The sequence below is a fragment of the Pyrgilauda ruficollis genome, unplaced genomic scaffold (genome assembly GCF_017590135.1).
Source record: "Pyrgilauda ruficollis isolate IOZ18807 unplaced genomic scaffold, ASM1759013v1 scaffold9, whole genome shotgun sequence".
Classification (NCBI taxonomy): domain Eukaryota; kingdom Metazoa; phylum Chordata; class Aves; order Passeriformes; family Passeridae; genus Pyrgilauda; species Pyrgilauda ruficollis.
The window spans coordinates 3,973,156-3,999,289 of NW_024531043.1; the positions used below are offsets into that span (position 1 = coordinate 3,973,156).

General features: G+C 46.3%; 1 protein-coding gene across 10 annotated transcripts in view; it reads left to right on the plus strand.

Annotated features, from left to right (window-relative positions):
- The window catches only part of TAOK3 (TAO kinase 3), a 77,141-nt gene that overhangs the window by 46,398 nt on the left and 4,609 nt on the right, over positions 1-26,134 (plus strand). For 7 of the 10 annotated variants that reach the window (XM_041488737.1, XM_041488732.1, XM_041488733.1 and 4 more), the window contains 7 exons: positions 252-333; positions 2,730-2,909; positions 5,671-5,877; positions 13,485-13,619; positions 21,882-22,118; positions 23,494-23,622; positions 24,333-24,536. In XM_041488737.1, the coding sequence (XP_041344671.1) occupies positions 252-333; positions 2,730-2,909; positions 5,671-5,877; positions 13,485-13,619; positions 21,882-22,118; positions 23,494-23,622; positions 24,333-24,536 (1,174 nt within the window). Of the gene's footprint in view, positions 1-251; positions 334-2,729; positions 2,910-5,670; positions 5,878-8,447; positions 8,467-13,484; positions 13,620-21,881; positions 22,119-23,493; positions 23,623-24,332; positions 24,537-26,134 lie in introns of those variants that run through there. The other 3 variants (XM_041488738.1, XM_041488739.1, XM_041488741.1) reach the window with 3 other exon arrangements.

Genomic DNA, 26,134 nt, shown 5'->3' on the forward strand with positions numbered 1-26,134 from the left:
GTTTTCAGTTTGTGCTTGGGGATAGTTGTGTGTCCATGTTGTTTCAACAGCCTTAAATTGGGAAAGAATTTATGAGCTCAACTTAGAATTTGGAAAAACCCAGTTACTTTTTCTGCCTTAGAACTTATGAACAAATCAGTCAACACTTTTTTTTTGCTTTGCACTGATAAGTTTGAATATATACCAGATCCTGAGCTTCTTTTTTTAATTTAGATTTTTAATTTTTTTTTTTTCATTTTTTGATTTTGCAGGTCAGACTCCTTTAGGGGATTTGTTGATTACTGCTTACAGAAAATACCTCAGGAAAGGCCATCATCAACAGATTTGTTACGGGTAATTTACCAAATCTTTTCCAGAAATGTGGGGGGAAATCTGTTTGTCTACCAAAATAATTGTAAACATGGTGAACATGTATTTTCCATTACAAAAATCCACTCTTTCATTGTTTTTTTCTGGTTTTCTTTTCCCCTCCATTCATGCATCACACTTAGCAGTTAAAAATAGCATTAAGGGGATAGGCCAAGGCTGACTTCCTCCCCTAATGAAACCACCAGACCCAAAAGTTGTTTAAATCCTTTTAATGGTTTCTATGCTGAACCCAATTAATTAAACTCGTTTTGGAAATAACTGGATCATTTTGGAAGGGGTTTTTACAGGTCCCTAATTGCCAAGAGCCTGTAGGAGGGGGACCTGAGTGATGTGTGTAGAGTTTGTCAGTGAATCATGAATCAGCTCCAGCTGAAGTCATTTGGGTTGAGTTTACCTGGGAAGCAGAGGAACTGCTTACAGCTCCAAGGGCTTTGCTTTTGGGAAATTCAGGAGCAGCCTTCCCTTAGAAGGTAGGGGGATGTGAAATCCTGTCCAGCCCCATTCCCATCAGGCTTTGGATTTTAAGTATTGCCTTTCTTTAAAGTTGATTATTAGCCCTGCTCTCCCTCTGGCTGCCAATGACCTCTCCAGGTAAATGATGAAGGAGCTGTTTGTGCTCCCTTTGGCACCTGGTGTATTTTTTTTATTTCCTGTGGTACATTTGTGCTGTGGCAAATAATCAGTGTTTTGTTCCCTGGTTCTACTTGTAGCACCCTGACCAGCTAATAGGTTTATGTTGTGAGTTTTGGAATGATTCATTGCTGGGGATTGGCAGCCTTGCTGCTCTCTAGGAACAGGCTGAGTTCATTGAAGGATGTCATTTCAGGAGTACCTTAGGTTGGAGTCTGTACAAACAATTAGAGCTGAGATCTGAGTGTGAAATCCTGTATATTCTATATTTTGTATTTATATTTTATTTATGTCTGCCCTACACTTTTCACATGGTCTCATTTTAATATTTGAGTGCACACACAGAATGGATTTAGGTTCAGGATCATGGCTCCAAATGCTTTTCTGCTTTCTAAAAATGATCTACAGTGAGATAAAAATGGGTTCCTTTTTTTCCTAATCATAAATAAGCTGCAGATTGTTACTGTTCACAGAGAAATAAATGGTGGTTATCTGCATTGAGGAGCAGAAATGATTCATTTTGTTTCTGTGTGAAATGATGTTAAGAACTTTTAGCTCTGATTCAAAAATAAACACCATCACTACAAGCAAAATTGGGTACTAAAATGACTGGCTGTCCCCAGTAGCAAAACTCAAATGCACAACAGTTGGAATTCAATTAAAAATGAGAAATCAGCTTGTGGCATGATGCTTTCCTTGTTTATTTACAAATCATTAAAAGATGATTAGCCCATCCTTTCAGCTCTTTTGTTGAAGGCTCCTGGTCTAGGGTGGGCTGGGGCTCCATGAGCTGCTCACTCCAGCTCCAGGGGATGAGTTCACTCCTGAGCGAGCCCACAGGAGAGCTGGGAGGCCGAGCAGGCAGAGGTGACCCTCCTGAGAATTTCCTTCAGCTTGGTCCAGCTCTTGAGGCTCCAACCAAAGCCCCTTGTGGCATTTGCAATGTGCAGTAGAGAACAACTCTTTTTCACCCAATTTTTTTTTCCATTGCCAGTTTTTCTGTTTTCACTGTTTCTCTACAAGCATGCAGAGGATGTTTGTGCTCTAAAGCCATCCCCCTTGGGAAGCAGCACACCCTGCTGTAGGGATCCCATAAAAGTGTTGGCAAGTGTTCACTCAGGTTGTCTGCTTTAGCCAAGGTTAAATGGGAAAGCTGGAGACTTTTATATCCACTGCCAGCTGTACAGTGCAGGAAAATGTATTTGGTAAATCACAGAAGAAGCTTTAATCATGTTCCTAAATACCATTAAAGAATTTATTAAGCCTGCATTTAAAACCTGTGCAGGAGTTGGCAAGAGCCTGATTTGATTTCAGCTCTGGCTACAAAAGCTTTAGGTATAAAAAAACTTTGTGGTCTCCTTGCTGTTTTTATGTGTGAATTGGAATAATGGGTGCAGGATAAATCTTTGCAGGTTGATTCTTGTTTGTTCTGGATGCATTTTGTTCATTCCTGTGCCTCCAAGGTTTGAAGTGCCACCTTGTGTGTTTTGAGTGTACCTACTCAGGGAGGGACAAGTCATCTGTGTAGCCTGGAGAGCTCAGAAAACCTGACCCCAGCACGAGCTCAGTGTGTGTGGAGCCTTTGAGAAAGGCTATTGCCTGTTACTGAATATGAACAGATAAATTGCAAGAATGGGCGGTGTCCCTTCAGGGGTCTGACAAGTCCCCCATGGTGCCAGTTGAACCCCAGAGTGTGCAGTGAGCTGTTCTGTCTGTCTCCTTTAACCCAGCACGATTTTGTCCGCCGGGAGCGGCCGCCCAGGGTGCTCCTAGACCTGATCCAGAGGACCAAGGATGCAGTGAGGGAGCTGGACAACCTGCAGTACCGGAAAATGAAGAAAATCCTCTTCCAGGATAAACGGAATGGCCCCCTGAACGAGTCCCAAGAGGAGGAGGAGGTACTGGTGATGGTTTGTCATCCCATTCACGCTGTTACAAGTCCTTTCAGGGCCAGGGAGGTGTTCCTGTCCTTAGGGTGGCAGAATAAGCCCAGCCTAGGTGAGGAATGTTGTTGGAATCTCATCTGGATCAGCAGAGAGACAGCAGGAGAGGATAATGAGTGAAAGTAGTCCTTGCTCAGTGTTAAAGCTGCCAATTACTGTACATGTGGAACTTTGGATTATTTCCAGTGCTGCCCTTTCTTCTGGAAGCCTTAGGGAAGAAACTCATTCTGAGGGAAGTTCTCTGTGAGAAGTGGCTCCCAGCCTGTGTGGAGGAGGGTCTTTGACAGCCCAAGCTTTTCTTTCTCATCTGCACAGTCAAAACAACTCCATTAATGTTAATATTTTTTCAATTACCATAACTTTACTGTAAAATAATTGGCCTCTCATGAGCTGAGAAGCAAATCACTGAATTAGAAAGACGTATTTTTTAAAAATTCTTTAATGTTAAGGAAGAAAAAGGTTAAAGACCTAAAATGCAGCTTCAGTTTAAATCTTGTAATAAACAACCCACTTAATAAGTGTATGATAATTGACCCTAACTGTGGATGAGAGAAGGAACCCAGTCATTTTTCAATTGATGAGCTTAGATGGAAATTAATGTCACTTGGTGCAGGCACAATGCATAAATAAATCCATGGCTGCTTCTCAATGAAAAACACTGACAGACAAATTGATGTCTGTGTTCCTTTGCTGCAGTGGAGTGAGCCAATAACACACAGCAAGGTGCCCAAGCTCAGAGGATATTCAGGGTTTGAGGTTGGGGGGTGTCAAATGCTCTTTGAAAGCTGAACTGGTTAAAGAAATGGCACATGGGTCTCAGGTGGAGCTGCAGGAGGAGGGACTGGCACTTTGGGAAGCTGCCCCAAAGGAGCAAGAGCAGCAACTGCTGTGATTGAAGGTCCCCTCCAGCTTCCAGAGATGGAGCTTAGCTGGGGACTGGGGGATTGTCAGACTTGTGCCCTGAAACCTCCCAGTTTCTCTCCCCTCGTGTGACAAGCTGTCAGCAGAGTGCCAGGGAATGGTTTCCCACTTGGCTGTTGAGCACTTGCAGTCCAACAGGAAACACCTGGTGGTGTTTGGATCCAAGGTGTGTCTGCTGTTCCTCCTGTCCCCACTCCTGAGGAGAGCAGGGAGGAGAGCTGTTGTGTCTGCAGGGAGGGCAGGGATGCAGCTGACACTCTGCATGTGCACAGCATGCCCTGCACTGACCCCTGAGCCCTGTCCCAGCACAGGAGGTGTCACTGCTCGTGTGTGTCACTAACTGGGCAGGGAGAGCAGACCCAGCGCGTGCTGCAGTTCCTGCTGAGCTGGGGACAAACCTGCCCCACTGGAAATGCCACCAGGCACTTCCTTCTTCTACCTTGGGCTTTCTGAGGTGGAAGATGAGCCTTAAAAATCTTTAACATGCGAAATATTACTAATGCTTTCCTCAGAGCCCTCCCAAGAAGGTGAAAGTTGAAGTCAGGAAGGCAGTGCTAAGGTTGCATATGCAATCTCATCTCTGTCCTTCCTGCATGAACATTCATTAGTGACACAGCCTCAGATCCTTCATTATGTGATTTCTTCTGCAACTCTACATAAGCATCTTGAAAATATTTTCATTCCCCTGTGCCTATGTTCTCTGTAAAATAGTATTATTCTGGATTTTAAGTGCTCTCACGCAGGCTCTGAATGATCTGCTGATTGCTTCAAAAATAATCACACAATCAAAGGCAAATCTGTCAAGTCTCAATTTTATCTTTCTGTCGGTCTCCAACAAAATGAGTTCCCTGTTAATTGATTTGTAATGGAATTCTCCCCAAGCTCCCTTCAGAGGCCAGGGAAAACTGGATGCAGCAGCAGGCTGCTCCTTTTAGTGAGTCAAGGCTGCTTCACCCCAGGAGCTGAAGGATGTACAGAGTTCTGTCCTCTGTACTGTGAGCTCCTTATGAGCCTCTTTGGTGCCACTAGTTAATTACCAAGGACTCCATAAATTCTCTCAATCAGTCCAGACTAAGTGCATACTCTGGCATTACGGTACTGCCATGGGTATGGAAGGAGAAAAAGGCTGCTAACTCCTGATACTTGGCTGTAGAATCAAAAATACCTTTTGTATGAGGAATCTTTATTTATGTATATCCAAGTTTTAACCCCTATAATAATGCAGGCTCATCTGAGTCAGCTGCTAAGATTCTTCACTCATCTTTATTTTGGCTGTAAACACAAGGTTCAAGGGGTTTTTAGCTTGATAAAATGGAATTGCTGACTGCTTGGGACATGGAGGCTAAAACCTCTACACCATGTAGAATATATAAAATAATAAGTAGATTCATTATCTTACATATTTTTGATTCAGGAAATGTGTTATAGCAGATCCTGACTTGAAGCATTGTTTTAGTTCAAACTTGGATAATTTCTCTTAATTATGAGGCTCCTTCCACCAGCCATCCAGTATTCCTGGATGTCTCCTATCAAGCCAAGAGCCATGCCCAGACTTAAGGATATGTGGGGGGAAAATTGGCTTGAAACCTGATGTGATCAGATTGCAGGGAAAAAGGCAGGGGCTGCCTGCCTGATATGGAGCATTCCAGAACCCAAACAGCCCTTTGAGATGTCCAGTTGGCAAAATAATGCCCAAAGACCCTTGAAGCCTGCAGAGTCACCTTTAAAACAAACTCCGGGCGTTGCAGGCACGTGCTGGGCAGGAGATCTCCTGCAGGATCTGTAACTGATGCCCCTTGTTTTATAGGACAGTGAGCATGGATCAAACCTGAGTAGGAAGATGGACAGTCTGGGCAGCAACCATTCCATCCCCAGCATGTCTGTGAGCACAGGCAGCCAGAGCAGCAGTGTGAGCAGCATGCAGGAGGTCCTGGATGAGAGCAGCCCTGAGCTGGTCATGATGCATAGTGACGAGAGCACCATTAATTCCACCTCCTCCGTTGTTCACAAGAAGGTACGTGTGCCCTGCTGCTCTGTGCTGAGAGCAGGAGCTGCTGCCGGGCTTGCCACAGTCAAGTTCTGTGGGGTTTTTGTCTTCAAAAGCATCTAAAGAACCTCTGCCCATGAAAAGAGGTTGCTACTCCAGGAGCTGTCAGTGCCCAGGCAGGGTCACCCAGGCTCCCCGCATGCCCAGCCCTGCATGTGCACCTCTTCCTCTGCTTGGGACATGCTTGTTTCCTTGGGAATGCCTGTGCTGTGCTCTGTGTTGGTCCTGGCAGCCAAGCTAACCCTCTGCCAGGCACAGTGTGTGGTTCAAACCTGCCTGCACTTGGATTTCCCTTGTGAGGAGTGGAAGTGTGCAGAGCTTTGGACCCTTCCCACGAGGTGCGTCTGGAGTCAGGTCCCACTCGATGCCCTCCTGCTGCTTTGCTGCATGCTGTGATCTGATGCCTTTCCTTTTCCTAGGGCTGGATCTCGAGCTAAGGTTGTCTAGCTGTAAGCCAGCACCTCATCTCCACTGTTTGTCTGACTAAAACAGTTTTGGCTTGGCCTAAGCAGTGTCATTTGCTAGTGGGCAGCAAAATGTAGGTTGGCTGTGTTGGTTTCGTTTGCAAGGAACTTCAAAGTGTACATTTGCTTTTTGCCAGAGGAGCTAGAACATTGCAGCAGCATGGAAAGTATGAATTTCTTCTTTGTAAGGTCACAGTAAGGCTTGGTTGTAACTAACTAAATATTTGTAAGCAGTTTTTTCCTCCTGAAGTGCAGGGTTTGTGTCATTGAATATTAAGAACTATTGCAAAATTTTGTCTTCAACAAAATACGGTCTTTCATATTTAAAGATACTGGCAGAGAAGTTGCGAAGGTTTTAGGGGTTTGCTTCTTTCCTAAAGACACTTGACAGCATCTTTAGAAAAGATTGTTTATTCAGAAAGGTGAAAATAAGATTTTAGGTACCAGATGCCAGCCCATGGAACTGTCCTGAATGAGGAGCAGCACCACTGATGGATGTCTTGGTGGTTATGATTTGAGCTCTTTCTTATTTTATGTAGGCCTTCAAAATGTGTGTTAACTTTAATTTCACGTTGTTAAATAGCCATATTTACTTGTGCATTAAAATAGAAGTTTGAGGGACTGATTTACACAGAATTCATATGTTATAATCACTGCTCAGAGTTTTTATATTTGATAAAAACAAAACATGAGCTGCTCCCTCTAGACATAAATGGCATTTGTGAAAGGAGTAGAGTTCCTGCTTGTTTTAAGACTAGTACTGTGTTTTATAATGGTTGTATGACACTTGTAAAGTATAAATACAGCATTTCTGATGCTGTAAATTCAGTCCTCCTAGACTTGTGTGTAGGGTGCACAAACAGGACACCACATGGAAGTTTTTATGTGGTTTGAAAAAACCCAGGGTGTCTTGCACACTTGTAACTGAAGTATTATAAAAGAAATCACCTCTACATGACTTAACACAGGAGTTTTAGGGTAATTTTGGGAGCAGAAAGCCCAGGTGTGCACTGATGGTCTTCACAAAACAGCTAAGGATTGGCTAGGACTGCTGGTCCTTGGAGTAGATTCCTTCTCCATTGGAAAATGTTCCCTTCTGCTGTATGTAATTCATAAAGCAGATTTGGACTCTGTGTAGCAGGACATATTCCACTCTGCAAATATACTGTTTTAATTTAGTACACTATTTTTTAATTCTTTGTTACTTTGGGGAATGCAATTTTAAATGGAAAACTGCTTCACATGTGTATTAATATATGTGAAGAGACTAAAATTGCAGCCTGACATTTCAGGGGGGTTTATATCCACATACATCCCAGTTTATTTTCAAGGTAAAGTTCTTTGTTCTGCCAAGATTTCAGTTTGTCTTTGTGCTTTAACTGCATTTCTGGAACCTGGGATGAAGCTGAGTTTTGGGTGTCACTCTGGAGCCCCTCACAAACACAATGGGAAGAACCTGGGGTTCAAGTTTAATTTAAGCTCTTACTTTGCATTTAATCAGCCATTAAAGGCTAAAAATAAAATACTGATGAACATAAAGCAGCATTTTGTGGGTGTAGGGTCACATATGAGATGGTTTTGACATGGATGAAGTCAAACTGTTGTATAAAATTGTGGCATTCCACAAATGTGTTAATGAACAACCTCCAGATTGTGGAAAGGGTCCAAGAAGGCAAAATGGCTTGGAGTGTTGATATTTTCTATAGCTCAGAGCTCTAAAAAGTCAGAGCCCTTCTGGTGTTTTGGGCCACAGCCCCAGAATGTCACATGCAGGTAAAATGTAGGCTGGAGGAGTCTGTGGTGGTGTGAGATGCAGTTCTCAGCCTTCAGCGCTTGCAGCTGCTGCCTGGTGTGGAGAGGCAGGCTGGGCTGGCCTTGGAGAGCAGGAGCAGCCCATCCCTGGGTGCTGCTGGGCTGGGAGAAGCCTCAGGCACCTGAGGAGCACTCCTGGCTTGTCCTGTGACCTACCCTGAGGCAGAGGCTTAGGGAAGAGGCTGATGGAGTAAAAGCACTTGTAAACAACTCATTTTCTTTCTTTTTTTTAACAGCTGCTAGTTGGCTGTAACTTCCAAAAATGTTTTGTGGTCACAGGGTAAGTGAAATGACCTGTTCTGATCTGGTTAATTGTCACTGGCTATGCTAGTCCATGGCAGCCAAGGTGCTTGGGGTTTGCTGCACTTGGGATGAATCCTCTGTGGAAAACAACCCCTTCCACAGCACAGCAGAGCTCCATGGTTTTCATCTTGTGCTTAGAAAAAAGGTGACTCCCACCTGTCAGAGTACACCTGTTAGGCTGGAAGAAAAATCACCAGACAGGAATAAAATACTAAAAAAATAACAAGCCATAATTGAATGTGGAGCTTTTTGTGTTATTTAGTTTATAGCTGTGTCCTGAACTCCTGGGAGGAAAAAGAATGAAGCCCATCCTTGGGATCAAACCCTGCTCCCTCAGGAGGACACCTTAATCACCAGCATATTCTTTTCAGGAAATTCAGATGTCTGGCTTGGATGAGAGTTTTCCTTGTCCTTTTGCAGGTTGGTGAGCTCCTCCATGTACATCTCACTATGTCCAGTGTAAGAACTTTCTTCTGAATACAGTTAAATAAGTCTGCTACTCCATGCAAGGGGCATCTTGCCTATGGATACACATTCTCACATCCATCTCCCTTCAGGAGCTGTTCAGCTGCACAGGTTGAGAGCTGAAGGGTCAGTGACAGCTCTGATCAAACCCAATTGTACCTGGGAGCCCCAAAAAATGACAAAATGGGGCAGGGAGTAAAACTCCAAATACACTGTGCTTCAAAGACACATAAACCAGATTTTAAAATCAGATAAATATCAGTTAATTCATCTTAAAAATGAGGGTAAAGATTTTTGGCTCCCATAGTAAAACAATAAAGTGAGTATAGGCATCAGCTGATGCATCAGAGATGTTTTGTCACCTATTTGTTCAGCTGCTGGTAAACGGCAGTGTGGGCACAGGTGGCTTCCCAGAAATATTATTTCATTGTCCTCAATGAATTTTTTATTATTTTATTTCTGCAAAACTATAATAATAAGGTGTTGTAATCTTTTAATCTAAACAAAAAGCCAGTACAATATTGGTTTTTTTCAACTGCAGTACTCAGCTGTTGCTGTTTCTTGCTTCAATCTTAAAACCATCAGTGCTTTCTGAAACTTGGGCAGTAAAATGTCAGGGAAAACTTGTGATTAAGATCTGGTTTATAACAAGAAGATGGAAAGGAGGATCTTTATAGTTGATCATCCCAAGTTCTCACCCAATGTGTGCAATAATAAAGTACATTTACAATAACTGCTGCAACTTGAGTGACTTCCCAGATCCTGTGAATTAACCTGTGCACATCTCCTGTTGCTGCTCCAATTAATTTCAGCATCTGTGGGGAATTTTGTGCATGGACAGAGCTTAAACCTCCCTGTTGATTATCAAGGCACTTAAAGTAGTGTATTAAGACAAATGGTGCCACACTATTGTTTTCCTTGCTCTTTAAATTCCTAGAAAGCAGGGGTTTGCTGCAATTCCATGGAAGTCCTTAGTGGGGCTTGGAAATTGCCTTTCCTGTTTGTCTAGGAGACTGGCAGCAGTTAATGACTCCTCCTGTGTCCATGGAGGTTTTACTTGGTGTGCATAGCAAAAAACCCCAAGCGGGAAAGGGAGTGTTCCTCCTGAGAAGGTGGAGGTGTCCCAGCTCTGGGCTGGGCAGAATTTGGATGCTAAAGGCCTTTTTTTCAGTGAGGAGAAGGATGAAAAGACAGTGTGTGATAGAACTGGGATGGGACTCAGAGCAAAATCCTCTCTGTGTTGGATTTTGAGCTCGTGGTTTGACACAAACTCATTGTGCTCAGACAGTTCACCAGGAGCAGCCATACAGATCCAGCTGGGAGCACCACTGGAAGCTCCACCAGCTCTGCTCAGATAATGCTGTGGGAATATTTGAGAATGGTTTTGTCCTGGCAGTGTCACCTGAAAACTGTTTATGTGGATGGTAAGTCAGAAGAACAAATTATTCCTTGAGTAGGAAGTTGAAAATTCTGGATTGTTGTCCCTGAAGAAGAGGATTTTAATGAGTGAGTTGTGAGCTGAGCATGCCTAAAGTTGCATCCTTAAGGTAAATATTGCAAGAAAACCACAGAAAACAGATGGGAAAACAAAGTGTATATAGAAGATACATTACTTTAAAAACAAACCAGGGTTTGAAATGCAGATTTGGGGCTGAGAGGTCCCCTGACCCAAACTTGGTGAGTTTCTGGGATGCCTTCAGTCAGATTTTATTTATTGGGTGCCATGAGCTGAGATGCCAATTTTGGGTCTTTGTTTCCCACACATCTGAAGCTGAAAGTTGGAAACAAAATTTCCTTATCTGTGCCAACAGTTATGACTGCAGTCTCTTAGCAAGATTTTGAGAGAAGAAGAATTTTATTTTAAAGCAGCAAAATTCTGTTTCTCTGGGTTTGTAGGGAGATGTTTGTCTTTGCCATCAGTCCCCTCATCTGAGGAAGGCTGATGGAGATGTGGCTACTCATAGATTTATTTCTCTTACCAGCTGAGTTTTTTTGTTCCCTTGAAATTGGTTCTTTGGCTTGCTCAGTTGCAAAGGAATTTTCCCATTCCTTGCCCAGCTGAGTTTGAAATGCAGAATGTGGTTAATTCACATTCCTGAAGGGCAATTTAATTCTGCTCTGAGCTTCTCATGTGCACTGAGGTAACCAGAGATCCCATAAAACAAGGCCAGGGTGACACTCTGCCCTCTAAAAAGCCACCTCTTGGATAACAAAAAGTAAATAACAGATTAATTTTCCAGCATAAAGAGCAATTGCAACTTATACTTGTTATTTTAGGTGGTGTTTTGGAGCATTCTGGAAAGTCTGAATGCCCATTTTAAAAGTTGGGGGTTTTTTCAGTGATTTGCAGCTTCTCTGGATATTTGCCATACCAACATAATGGAGAGAAGGAAGATGATGCAGGGATTGGGGTATTGCTTAGCAGGCTTTGGGAACCCTGTGCACTCACAGGTGCTGCTGCAGGCTCTGTGTGTGACCAGGGGTGACATTTGTCCTGTCCCCACCTCCGTTTCATGGCTGGAGTACAGCACTGGTGGCTCCTGTGTGCTGTTGTTCCCTTTGGGGTTCAGGTGGGTGAGTTTGGGGCAGATCTTCACTACAGGGTTTGGGATCCCTCTGGTGAGGCTGAGAGTCAGATTAAACTGAGAGATGCTGTTGGACTTCAGATGTTTAATCAGTATCTTCTGGGGATGGCTGTTCTAGAGCCTCGCATGTGCCTTTCTCAGGAATGTTGGCAAGTCCAAGAGCTCTGCCCGTCACACCAACGTGCACGAGTTGGAAATCTGAGACCAGTCCAATTTTCAGTGATTTCTCTTGTGGTCTCACTGCCTTTCCTGTCAGACAGTGCCACAAATACCCAGTATAAGGATGACCAATATAAAATGAAGCTGCACTCTGTGACACTCTGTATTTCTGTGGAGGACTGTCCTTTTTAGCTGTTTTGGCTCATTCTGTGTCCCTTGTGTGGGTGTAGAGGAGCTGGTGCAGGCTTGGCTCTGTGGTGGCCTTGGGCACTGAGCAAAGGCAAGGGAAAGGTGAGCATGGACTGGGAGTGCTCAAAAGGAAGGATAAGGAAAGGTTTTGGGGTTAAAGCACTTTCAGTGTGGTGTTCAGCTCTTAATATCAGCATTTTTGCACCTAATTTGCTTTTGCTTGAACTCATTTCCAGAATCCTATTGAAAAGGGCTGAGTGTGTGTGGATGTGGGTGAGAAGCAGCTGGAAATGGAGGCCAGCAGAGGGGAAAACCAGGTGTCTGTGGGGTGGGAAAGGAGCACGGGGGTGACAGCAGTGTCCTGATGGAGACACCATTCCATGGATTCTCCCTGTGGGGCTCTCTGACCTTCCTGGTGTCTGCTGGGCCATGGCAGGGTGGCAAATCTGCTCCTGCGCATGGAGGCAGCCTCTTCCCTGCAAGGGCTTTCTAGGCACTGGCAGCCTTTATTTTGCGCCCCAAAGAACTGGAAACTTGATTTAATTCAGGAAGAATCTCAGTCTTCCTGCGAGGATTTAGGAGCTGGAGGTTGAGGATGGGAGTCATGACCCTGTGGTGGGTGCCAGTGTGGCCGGGCAGGAGCGGGGTGTGCCGGGTGTCCGAAGGCTGCTCCGTGCCCGGGGTGCAGCCTGCAGGTGTGCTGACTGTTGGCAATCACCATTCCCATTGGGAAAATCGTGGTGGCGTGGGTTTTTTGCTGGCCTTTCTGAGGAGGGTTTCTCCTGGAGCTTTGTTCCACTCCCAAATTTGCCCGGGCTGTTTGGGAAGGGCACAGCCGCTCCTGGCAGAGCCTTGCCAGGGAGCAGGAGGGAAGCTGCACCGGGAACCATTCCTGCTAAAACCTGGGAGCTGTTGCTTTAAAAAGAAAAAAAAAAAAAAATCCTTTGTGGGCTGTGGAGAGAAAGTGCTAGAACTGTGCAGGATCATGACTGGAAAGCAGGATCCCTGAGTGGTCACGGAGGCTTTCCTGGTCCTCTCCAGCCTGCCGTGGATTTAGCCAGGATGCTGGTCCCCCACAGCAGATAGCAAACGAGGGACAAAGAAACCCTATCGAGGACACAGCGCTCGGCAAAGGGAATGAGGCAGGATGCTGCTGTGGTGTTAAAAGGGAACAGGATCTCCGTGCCTAGACATGGGAATCACGTTTTCACCAGGATCGCTGGCTTGCAGTGCTTGAACCCGACCTTCCCGAGGACTCCGATCGCCCCGCTCTGCTTCCTGCTCCCGGCTCGCTTTTTTCTGGCACATATGTAATACTGGAGGTTTAAAAAAAAAAAAAAAAAAAAGGAGATTAAAAAAAAAAAAGGCAGCCCGATCCAGGGATTCGGAGGCATCCTGCTCGCGATCAGCTGACGCGCCGAGCTGAGCTGCAATGTGTTGCTTATTCATTTTGTACGGTGGGAGCTGCCGGGGCTAAGCAGAGCTGAACTATGCCTCTCCTACAGCCGCGCTTGTGCAGACAGAGGGGTGAGAGAGAGGCAGCCGCCGCGGGAAGAGCACAGCCGGACTTTCTCCTTGTTTTTATCCATTTCTGCAGGATCATGTATTTATAAGGGATGAGGTGGGCCACAGGGATCGCAGGCCTGAGGTGCGGCCTACCCAGTCAGTGCAGAATCAGGCCCTCCACTACCGGAACCGAGAGCGCTTTGCCACAATCAAATCAGCATCTTTGGTAAGAGCCCCCATCCCACCCCACCCCGCTCCTCAGCCCCTCGCTGCCATCGCCTCCGTGCTGTTGGTGCTGTTGGCATAGCAACTGGATATTGCACTGAAAGAGATTTTACCTCTGTGTGTGTGTGTGTGTGAGCGAGAGATATAAATGTGAAATATGTTTAATTTCTCGGTGCATTTCCAGTGTGATATAGCCCACCTTCCTGGGTGAAGTTAATATCTCATTCCCCCCCACCTCCATTTCCCACCTGTCCCTTTTGTTAATATATTTATCTGCATGTGCATGGAGAGTGTGTGAGGTGTGTGAGAGCTGCTGGAACGCCGTGGAGATGCAGATGCAGATGGGTTTGGGAACAATAAGATCGCTGCTGCCCGCCCTGAGCTGCTGCCTGGTTTTTTTATTTCATTCATTCATTTATTTCAAGCAACTGTACCGTGATTGCATTTTCCAGCCTGATTCTTTGGAAGGATTGCTGGGCTGCGATAAGGGACAGAGAGAGAGAGAGGGCTTACAGCGGGCTGTGGGCTTACAAAGGGGAGGGGGATGGGATGAATCCATCAAGATTTGTACTATTGCAAATGTGATTGCTGTGGCTGCCTTTGTAGTAGGGAAAGGGGTGTGTGCCGGAAGAGTTAGTTGTGTGCCTCCTCCCCCACCCCGCATCCACCCGGGCTGGGAGCAGCCTTTTCCAGGGAAAGCAGTGAAAAATGGCCCTTCAGAGGGAAAACGAAATGTCCTGTTAAATATTTCAGCCCGCTGGTATTAGAGGTCAGATGGACGGGGAGCGTTAGAAAGTCCCCACGGTTTGGCCATGGCACTTGCTCAGTGCTATGACATCATCCTGGACCAACCCCGAAATTACACCAGCGAGCCCTCCCCTTCCCGCTTCCTCCTGCCTCCACCATGGGGGTTCTCCTTCCAGACCACCATTTCTGGATCCCCAGAATCGCTTCCCACTCCTGCCTGCACAAGGCACGGGGTGTGCCTCTGTGTGTGTGTGACCACAGCTAAAGGTGGTGACTGGAGGCAAGCAGCAGTGCCAGCAGCCCAAATTTTTCTGTGTGATTGTTGCTGCTGCTGTTAAAATCTACAGTGATGCTGTGGCATTCAGGCTTCTGCCCAGATGCTTCCTGGGAGCATCTGAATCCCATATTTTGCAGGTGTATTTCTGGGTGCCCATAGCCTGAGTGCCCCCCAGGCTGGTGTCCCCTGCTCCCCCCAGTTTAAAGTGACCTAGAAATGTGTGTGTTAGAGGACTTCATGCAGCACACCTGACAGGGGCAGAATCCCTGCTCTCCTGTAGACCCTCTGCCCTGGGAATTTTTCCTTTTTGTGTGTGTGTGTGTTTTTGCACCCAGTGTAGTGCCAGCTCTTCTACTGCCTGCACTGAGCAGATAAAAGTGGGACCCAGTCAGGTTGGCTGGAGGGCAGAAATAATGAATGACTCATGTATCATACTCCAGACATACAATTTCATTGATAAATTGATATGTGTGATGAATATATTCATGTTCTTCTACTCCCTGTGCAAAGCTGCTGCACCTTGTGGCCTGCCTTCAGCAGCAGAGCCCAGAACTCCTGTCTTCCCTGGAAATGTCACCCCTGGGCTACTTGGGTGGCTTGAAGGGATTGCATGGCCAAGCCCCTTTGGGAGGCAATGAAAATATGGGCTGTGAGGGATTCCCAGACCCCTGAGCTCTGGGGAAGAGAGCTGATATCCCAAGGTCACTGCTAAATCCCATGGCAGCCTCCTGTGGGGCTGGGATTGTGTCTGCCTTAATTCCTTACTCACTTGGATTTGCTGAATCTCTCTGCTTCAATGGCCAAGTGATGATAAAGATAAAATTCATTTTGGGTGGGGAAGATGGAAAGCTTTTTAGAGAGCTTCTCTTTTTTGGGTTTTCTGTGGAACATGCTCTGTTATCCCCATCATGCACACACATCTCCCCTTCCCAGTGTAGAGGGAAGTTCCCCACACACCAGCCTGGGCACTCCAGGAGGTGTTGGTGTGTCCTTACTTCTGAGGTTGTGTGGTGGAGCAGAACTGATCCTGTGTTTGCCACAGAAATATTCATGGTGATGAGCTTTCCCTTTAATAATCTTCCATTCCCACCTCTTCATGTACCAAAATGGAAATCCAGGAGGAAAAAATAAAAGTTTAAACCCATTGCACAGAATCAGGGTGCCAGTGCTTGTTTTGGAGCACTTTTTATCACTGTCACCATTCAGTGCCTAGATGATGTCAGTGGGGAGAGGTGCTGGAAGCTGCTGCTCCTCTGGCCAAGGGAGAACTTCTTCGTGCTTCCCTGTCCAATATTTGTGGGAAGGGCACGGTCAGTCATGGAGCTGACAGGGGGAGAAGGACCTGAACATGCCTGGAATTTGTAGTGCAAACCCAGAAATTCAGGCTTTATTTACTCTTTCAGTGGCAGCTGGAACAGCAGATTTTTCATGTGCGAATGGGTGCTCAAGATCCCACAGGGGCTGAAAACAACCAAACCAGTGAGCTTTGATGGTTCCCTACATTCTGGCTGCTTCCCATTTCTCAGCAGCTGGGAACATCTTCCTGCACAGAAAGGTTGTGCAGTTGGGTGCATCTGGTGGCCTGTATTGTAGAGAATCAAAAATGGGAGTTCTGGCCCCAAATTCAATAATATTGGATGATATTTGGGTGTTAAAACTTCCTTTCATGGGATTTGCTGAAATCCACCCCCTAACAGTGAGACCAGGGCAGTGTTTTTAGAAGAAAAGCACCAAGTCTGGGGCTGTTCACTCCACAGCTGTTCCTCCTGGTTCAGTGCAGCAGTGCAGGCTCTCAAGCCCTTGCTCTTCTCCCCATAGATCAGGATATTGCAGATGGAGGTAAGACTGGCATTCCTTAAAGTAATCCCACATTCAAGTTGGATCTCTTTCCAAAAACAAACTGAAGCAGTTTCAGGGAGTGCAGAGGTCAAAGAGGAACTTTTGTTAGACAGCTGAACACTCCAGGTGACTCAGTGGTTTGGAGAGTGATTCCCTTGCCCTGGTACTCTGCAAAAGCATCATGTGAATATGAAGGAGGCTGGACAGAGCTCCAGAGAAAATAGTCAAATGAACTCTCCACAAAGAAACAGGCTGTGGATATCCCCTTTTGAGTCCTGCAGCAGTGCTTTAATATTGCTCAGATTAAAGAAAATCATGAAAATCAGCAAATGCGAATAAGAAAGATGAAGGAGGTTAACTTAGGTCATAATTCAATCAGCAATTTTAGTAGTCATTTTTTCCTGGACCACTTTTCTCTTTAATCAGTTTTGTGTGGTAACAGTAACCATCACTCACCTGGAACAGTGGTGGAAAATACCTCGCATATTTCTGCTGTTGGAGTAAAAGTTGCCATCTGAAATGGAGACCAGGCACCTACATCTCCATATTATTTCTCAGATCATCAGTGATCCATAAATTAAAAGTTATAACCATCAATCTCTTGCAGCTCAGCAAGCTGTTGTTTGAAAAGGAGGGCAGAGGTTCTGCATGTTGATGAGACTACACCTCTCAATGTTTTCAAGGGAAAGCTGTTTTTTGAATCTCTTCAGAGATGCATTGATCTGCACTTCTGGGTGTCTTTCAAGCTTGACCCCTTAGGTCCCCCCTTCCTCGTGCATCTCCTCAACAGTTGCTTTTACAGTTTTCAAAGGCAATGATCAGGTAGTTAAAACTTCATAGAATCCCAGAGTGGGTTGGGTTGGACAGGATCTTAAAGCCCATCTCATTCCACCCCTGCCATGGGCAGGGACAACTTCCACCATCCCAGGGCGCTCCAAGCCCTGTCCAGCGTGGCCTTGGACACTGCCAGGGATCCAGGGGCAGCCACAGCTGCTCACCACCCTCACATCTCAATCTGAAAGATCAGACAGTGAGGACTCCATCAAAGGCCTTGGTGTTCTCTTTGAAATCCAAATGCCAGCGAAAGAACAATGTGATCTCATCAGGGCCTGCAGAGCCAAGTGTCCATGGGAGCAGCATTCCCTGGATGTGGCCAGGAGAATGGCACCAGGGCAGCCTGACTCCAGAGCCAGGTACCTTTGCATGGAGCTGTTCCCTGCACCCTCTTCTGCTGAAGCATTGATGTTTTATTCCAGAGGGTTGAGTTTCTCCCAATGGACTCATCTGGCTGCTGTTTTTGTAGACCTTCCCTCTCAAAGTTCGGACTTGTTCTTTCTGATCTCCTCTTGCTGTGAGAAGCAGCTGGCAGTGTTTTGCTCAGAGCTCTGCTTCTTCCAGCAGAGAGGAGCTCGGAATTTCAGTTATCTGGAGGTGAAAACTCCTGTCTTTTAGGAGAGGGTTCAATATCTTGAATAAACAGTGTAGAGAAGGGAACTCTAAACTGCTGCGGGTTTGGAGGAGAAGCTGTGAGCTCAACTTCCTTACATAAAGCTAGAATCTTGGAGGGGTGAAAGAAGGTTTGGATTTTATGGCAAATGAACTGCCTGTGGGAGTAGGTTGGAAAAGACATCTCTGTTCTCAGTTCTGTGTATGCCAAAGATGCAGAGAGATAAGAAACTGAGAAAATGTCATACCTTAATGAAAGCTCTTCTGGTTTGTACAGGTTTTTGGTTCTCCTGATGACTTGATTGATTGTTGTGTGCTGCAGGGAGAGCTCCAGGAAACTGCACCTTTCTGGTGTGAAGGATCCTGACATTTCCTGGTTGTATGGAGAACAAATCTTGTAGTTATCACCTTTTGCCTGGGGGGTTGTTTGTGGGCTTCTTCTTGAGGAGCAGCTCCGATCTCTGCTCCCTGTGACCTGGGACAGGACTCAGGATATGGCTGGAGCTGTGTCAGAGGAGGTTTAGGTTGGATATCAGGAAAGGTTCTTCCCCAAGAAGGTGCCGGGCACTGCCCAGGCTCCCCAGGGAATGGGCACAGCCCCAAAGCTGCCAGAGCTCCGGGAGCACTTGGACAATGCTCTCAGGAATGCACAGGGTGGGATTGCTGAGGTGTCTGTGCAGGGCTGGGATTTGGACTCCATGACCCCTGTGGGGCCCTTCCCACTCAGGATATTCCAAATAGTACATGGAGTTCCAAGAGTCTTTGTCTAAGGACACCAGAAAGGTGATTGCTGAACATCCCCACATTTTCTTGTTAAAATGGTTGCTGGAGCTGTTCATTCATTAGGGGTTTAATTTTAAAACCATAATCCTTTATTCATTCATAGTCTGAAGGGCTTCTCTGGCATGGAACCGGGCATGGTCAGTAACTGATGTTCATTTCTTCCCCATTCTGCCACCCCTGAGATCACCATGTGCAGACGTTGTCTTTGAAGACTGTCCTGAGGAGTGCTGGGCTTGACTGGAGATTGTGGTGATAAATGAAGTCTTTATCATGAGTTTGCTGAACAGAGACACTAAATCCACGAGATGTCCACCAAGTCTGCTGTTCTCCTCTCTCATCTTTAGGATGAGACACTGCTTTTGTTTTCTTCTGACTTTTTAATGTCTCATCTTCTGTTGTGACTGGAAGGCTTTATCAGCTAGGCTTGTAATTAGCAATTGCATCCTATTGTCAGCGATAAATATCCTAGATTTCATGGGAAATCTTTCCAAGATGGAATTCTTGTCACGATAAAGCTGAGCAAAATTGGAAATGGCGTGCAGAGGAGCAGGGAAAAAAACAAGGATAAAAGTTAATGAGTTTTGCTGTAAATAAAACAAGTGCACATTCTACATCTCATTAGAGATCAGACCAAAGGAGACTGGCAAAGTTGCTGGGGGATCCTTAGATCCATTTTTTCTCAGGCTCTTGCTGTTTGCTTTGTTCTGCCAACATCTGGGAACGGAGTGTGCCGTGCAGAACATCCCATTGCTCACAAAAGGGCTGGGCCCCAAAAATAGCACATCCAGGAAGATCTTGTGCTGCTGGTGGCTCCCAGATCTCCATTTCTCTTCAAGTGCCTGACCAAGGCTGTTCTCTCCCAGCTGGATGTCACTGAACATTGTCAATGGCATGTGTGAAGTGTTGGTGGGCTGCCTGTCTCACCTGGCATCTGTCTTTTAACTTGGATTCTCAGAGAAACTTTCCTTACCTGGAAGCAGTGGTAGAGATCTTACTCTTGCTGAACTTGACTGAAATGTGCAAGTTCCTATGAGCACTTCCCATCTTCATCCAAGTGTGGCTGTCCTTGCTACTCCTGGAAAAACCAAAAGCTTTTGGAGCTGTAGCAGAACACAGGGCTCACAGAGTGTGTCATTCCTACAACCCTGCTTGCTCCTGGTGGCTGCCTTGGCTCTGACTGGGTCTCAAGCATGTACAGGCTGCTCTGTTACACCAGTTGCTGAGGTGAATTTATTGCAGCCTACTCCAGAATGACATTCTGAAATTTCTTGTAGGAAGGAGGTGGTTTGTCCATCATCACCTGGTGTGTACTCAGCCTCACTGATGAACCTGAGTGTGACAGTGCTGTGCTCAGCCTGGTTCTTTGGTTCCTTTGCAATCTTGGGGAGGCTCTTCCTGAGTTCCTCTTCACCCTCCTCCCAAGTCTTGGGGGTCACTTGAACCAAGACAGGTGGCATTTTCTGCCTGCCTTGGGTGACCTCAGGGTATTCATCTCTTGATTTTGGAGCCCTGACTTGGCTTCCTGTCACCTCTCAGCCCTGGAGCCAGCAGGTGCACTGGGATGGCAGCTCCCTAAAGCAGCTGCTCTTCTGTTGAACTTGAGCCTTCCCAGCTCTGTAGGTGTATCCCGTCCTGTGTCTGAGCTCCAAAAATATCCATTCAAATGACAGCAGCACCGTAGCAGGGGCCAGCTTTTTGGGTTGCTGTGGAGGAATCCATCAGGAAGGCTGCAGGAGGGACTCTTGGTTCATAAAGCTTCAGTGATAACCTTCAAAGGCCTGAGATCTTCACACTTAAGTGGCAAAGCAGAGGTCCCCTTGCACAGAATCAGGGGCTGCAGTTCCACACATGTAGCAGTTTTTGGTTCTCAGGTCATATAAATGATATCAGATCTTCATAAGTTCCTGAGACTGTCTTTAAAAAAATAAAATCAGTCTTGGACACTTTTGTTCTTTTGAAATGGAAGCATCACCATTTGCATTTTCTTCTGAACATTTTTGGCACAGCCTGTTGGTGTTTTTTTTTTCTTCCTTTCACATGGATACACTTGGGCATGGAAATGAATGTAGAACTTGTGAGTTTGTTTCAGCTGAGCAGGGTTTAAAATCTGCTTAGACCATCTGATCAATCTTGTTAAGAGCACACAGTTCCAGAACAGTGTTCCCTTGTTAGAAAACTTTCAATTCTGGGAAGGAACGAGCTCAGTCTGCCATCATCTTGAATTTTAAGGGTAAATTTTGAAGGAGGCTCCTTGTAGCAGAATATAGATGTTGAGGGATTGAGCTGGCATGGGGGTGACTTGAAGAGGAAGGAAAGAACAGGGGTTTGGGGGGCTTCTGGCTGCTTCTTGGGAAAGCCAGGGTCCCAAAGTTGAGAGTCCATGCCACCCTCAGGATCTGAGTCCCGTGTCTGAATAAGGTTGTCCCCTGTGTGTGAAGAACATTGTCCACCAGCCACCTTTGTTTCCAGACCTCCTCCAATGTGTCCTGGAGTGATAATCATGCCTCAGGTTTTAGCTTTTCCGTTTTTCAGATTCTGTTCTGCTTTAGTGTCTAAGTCTGGGCTTTGTATTAGGGATGGTGAACTCTCTTCACAGAGCAGGGAGACAAAACAATTCCTTCTCTAGCTGGACACCAAGGACAAATGATCCAAATCTCAGGCCCAAGAGCATAAACAACATGGACTGAAGAGAGAAAAACAAGGATGGGACTTCATAACCTAAAGCTGTAATTGGACAATTAACTCCAATATGTAAATAGACCAAAACTTACAAAAGTGTAAGGCCCCATGACGTGTCCTACATTTTGTGGCCATTTTGGGTTGTGCTGCCCAAGGTGGATCCATTGAGGCCTCTTAATAAATCCCTACTTTATTCTTCAGCTCCATGTAGTCTCTGTTCTAAGGCAGCCTTCACAAGGCATCAATAAATAACCAGTCCCTTCCTTTATTTGTTATATAGCATTTTCAGCTGTGTTACTGGAAACATAAAAGTCTCAGGAAAAGATGTGGGCTAAAAGTTAGGACAGAGAAACCTCGTGGCTTTGTGAAACTGAACAGCAGCACCTCCAAAACCCATTGACTGCTCAGAGCAGAGCAGGGCCTGGCTTCCAGAGAGCAGCCAGCCTGGGAAGCAAGGCCATGGAGCACTGGTTGTCCTGTTCCTGCCCACAGGTTACAAGACAGATCCATGAGCATGAGCAGGAGAACGAGCTGCGGGAACAGATGTCAGGATATAAGCGGATGCGGCGCCAGCACCAGAAGCAGCTGATCGCCCTGGAGAACAAGTTGAAGGCCGAGATGGACGAGCACCGCCTCAAGCTGCAGAAGGAGGTGGAGACACACGCCAACAACTCGTCCATTGAGCTGGAGAAGCTGGCCAAGAAGCAAGTGGCTGTGATGGAGAAGGAGGTGAGTGCAGGGAGGATCTGAGGGACAGGAGAGCCCAGGTCTCCGAGGGGGCTGTGGGAGGTGCTGCTCAAACCCGTGGTCTGAGGTGCAGAACGAGAGGACAAGGTTTTTCTCAGGTTTTGTGTTGCTGAAATGGCTCCTGAGGTATTAAACAGTCTTTTCTCCCTGCCCTGCGACCGGAGAAGCTGAGATGCATCGGTTCTGCTTTTCAAGGTTGTTTATTTTTCCTTATCTATGACATTCTTTTTCTGACCTGCTGAGGTCCGTCTGGCAGGTTGGTTCATGGCACACTGACTGCCCTTGGGGTGGTATTAACATTTTATACTAAAAACTATGTGTGCTTTATTTACAATAATCTTCCAATACCTATCACCTATGTTAGACAGTCTGTCTCTACTCTAAACCAATCCAAAAGTGCCACCGTCACAGCAAAAGATGCAGGACAAGAAGGAGAAGGGCAGAACATGCCCAGCTTCCTCCATCTTGCCTCTTGAACCCTCATTCTAAAACCCCCAAAGTTCTACTTTTTTCACCCTGTGACAAATTAACTGTTATTCTACTTAAACTCTCATGGCTTATACATCTTCATACAAGGCTGGTAATTTTTTCCATGGGTTAAAATCAAAGGCACAGGCCAAGGTGTCTGAGCCCCCTGCCAGGGTTTCAAGTCCTCCAGGGCAGTCAGAGGAATGTCCTGGGTTCCAACTGGACTTAAGCTGCACCAAGGGAAATATAGGTTGGATGTTAGGAAAAGGTTTTTGACACGGGTACTGGATGGTGTGCCTGGGGAGGTGGTGGAGTCACCATCCCTGGGTGTGTTTAGAAAAAGATTGGATGTGGCACTTGGTGCCATGGTTTAATTGAGGTGTTAGGGCTGGGTGGCACTCGGTCATCTCAAAGGTCTCTTCCAACCTGGTGACTCTGTGACCTTGTGCTCCCTGGTGAAGCAGCCTCGAGTCACCTTCCTGGCTGATGGGCACTCTGTTGCCATCCACCAGTGCCACAGCTGCATAAAAGGGGCTGTGGGGACCTTGGTGGGAGCTTTGCCTCAGCTGAGGGGGTGACAAAGCTGTCACTCAGTGTAAAAATCAGCATGTTAATCCACATAATAAACTGGTGTGGTTGTGCCTTCTGGGGTGCCTTTGGTGGAGAGGTAAGAAGCACAAGGAAGCCCTCAGCCTTCTGTGAGCATTTTCTGTGTGAGAGCTGTCCTGTGGCTGAGTGCTCGTGGCTTTGTCTAGCACAGTCACCAAAATGACTGACCAAAAATCAAAACCCACAACACTGATTTCTGCTCGATTCTGCACCTGCTCACTCACCTTTTTTTTTTTATTTTATTTTATTGTTATTTTTTCCCTCTCTCTGTACATTGCAGGCAAAGGCAGCTGCAGCAGATGAAAAGAAATTCCAGCAACAGATTTTGGCTCAGCAAAAGAAAGACCTGGCGACCTTTTTAGAAAGTCAGAAGAAACAATACAAGCTTTGCAAGGAAAAGATTAAAGAGGCAAGAAACCCTCATTTTCAGGGCTGAAGGGGTGTGGAATGAACATGAACCAGTCTTTCATTTTGATAAACCTGGGCCAGCCCAGGGGTTTAAGGGATACTGTCAGGTTTGGAAGCAAATTTTGGATTCTCAGCAAGTAAATTTTCAGGAGCTGGGAGCATCTGGCAGCATTTCCAGAACAATTTGTGAGGATGGCTACAGGTGCCTTCACAATTTGCTGTAGAGCAGAATCTTTGAAACCAAGGGTGATGAGGGAAAATGGGACTTCACAGAGAGTTCTTCTTCCCCTTTCTCCTCATCTGATTTTTTTGTTTTTCAAGTAATCAGAGCAGCCATTCAGTATCCCCAGACTAAAAGCCCTGTGATCACTTACATAAATTAGGAAGAGAAGTAACTTCATATGTACCAAAATGCATTATTTAAGTAGTGTCTTCACCATATTACAAAAATAAATGGCTGTTAAGGTAAAGGTGAGAAAATTATTATCAGGGAGCTCAGTGGCCACTTTTCCTCCTCCTCTTGGTGTGGGTCCTGGTACAGCTGTAGGGGCAGCAGGGCTGAGCATGGCCAGGTGATTGGTCTGGTTCTGTTGGTTTTGTAGTGGGATTTTGGTGTCCTTTCATGACCTGAATGGCAGAGGAGGAGCCAGGAAGGTCCCCCATGTCCTGTGTCACTGTGGTGCTGAGGCAAGCCTTGTTTTGACCCTGCAGGAAATGAACGAGGACCACAGCACACCCAAGAAAGAGAAGCAAGAAAGGATATCCAAACACAAAGAGAACCTGCAGCACACACAGGCTGAAGAGGAGGCCCAGCTTCTCAGCCAGCAGAGACTCTACTACGACAAAAACTGCCGTTTCTTCAAGAGAAAAACGATGATCAAGAGGCACGAGATGGAGCAGCAGAACATTCGGGAAGTATGGCACTCCTCACTTCTCTGCCAGCCTTTTCCAACTGCCTTAGCTTCGTGTCTTGGCTGAACTTAGGTCTTCATGTTTCTAGTTGCTAAATAGAACTGAGAAAAATGTAAGAAAATATGTTTTGGGAAATGGTTTTCCCTGCAGCTGTGGCTGCTTTGGTCAGTTGAGGGGTGGCAGTGTTGACTGCAGACAGAAACACCCTGTGGGCCCCTCCTCTGGGCCTGATGCCTCATCCCAGCTCCTGAGTGTTGGGTTTGGGGGTCCTGCCCCAGTTTGGGGTGTAGGGAGAGCTGTGGGATGGGCTGTCAAGGAGCAGCTTTTCCCATCCTGCTTCCCCTCGTTGGTTTTTGCCCCTTGCCTCGAGGCTGGCTGTGGTCAAACACCACTTTGGAGAAAGAGTTTCCACTTGGAGATGTTCCTGTGGCCATCACTGTAGTATCTGAATTCTTCATGGATGGTATTTTTGGATAAAGACTGTCAGATGAGAGGGTGTTTTAGTGAAAACTGAGTGAGGAGTGGTCAAAATTTTCCAGTTGTGTTTGGCCTGCTATCCTCAGGCTTTCCAGTATCATTGGTACTTGTTCAGAGCTTTGCTGCCCTTGGGTCCAGACGTGCCTGGGGCTGCTCAGCTGCTTTGCTGAGATCCAGGTATCTCAACCCAGGCACCCTCAAACTGTTGGCTCCAAAAATTCAGATTTGAGCACCCTTGTCACAGCATGTCAGTTCTGTGGCAGGGATGAGAACAGTTCAGTTACCTAGTGTGGCATTTAACCAGGAGCACACCTCTGACCTCCTGCCTTTAAGCTCTTATGAGACACCTAATTTTCAGAATGATCTGAGTTTTTATTCCCTGAAAATTACATCCCTACTAATTCAAATGTGCCAGTACTACCTACTTGGATCACCTGAAGTAAATAACACTTTCAAAATGTGTTTTCCATATTTTAACTAACCACAGATGTTGTTTTTGTGCAAATGGGAAAGTGTTTGAGGGAGGTGGAATGACTGTGTGTGTTTTTATGCTGTGTGAACTGAAATCAGATGTGGAATAGGCTTGGGAGAGGCTGGCTGAGATATCCCGGGGTGAAGGCACATGTGCCACAGCTCCTGCCTGGTCAGTGCCCCACCTGCCTTTGGGAAGTCATTCTGGCACACCACCAGTACATGTAAATTTTCATCTTGGCTGTCGGGGGCGAGTTTTGCTCAAATGTAAACACATGCTACACCCTTGGGGCCAAGAGGGCAGAGGGAAACCCTGGCCCTGTTTCCTTCCCCACCCTCTCAGCTCAAACCTGTCCCAGCTGTATCAGCCACAGGGGCTGAAGTTTGCAGGTGCTCCTGTTGAGAGTTACAACAGGATTACCACATGTGTGCAGCAGCTCAGAATAATTACAGTTTTTTGCTTCTCCTGCAGAAACCCGTTCGGCTGAGGCAGCCCTGGGCACGGTGTGGGGTGGGGCAGCCCTGCTGTGCCTGGCTGAGGCTGTAACCTGAGCCGGGATCAGGGATGCACCAGCACCATCTGTGAAGGGATACAGCGGGAGTCAGCTCCGTGCTGCTCAGGGTGTGGCTGACACCTTGAGACACAAATATGT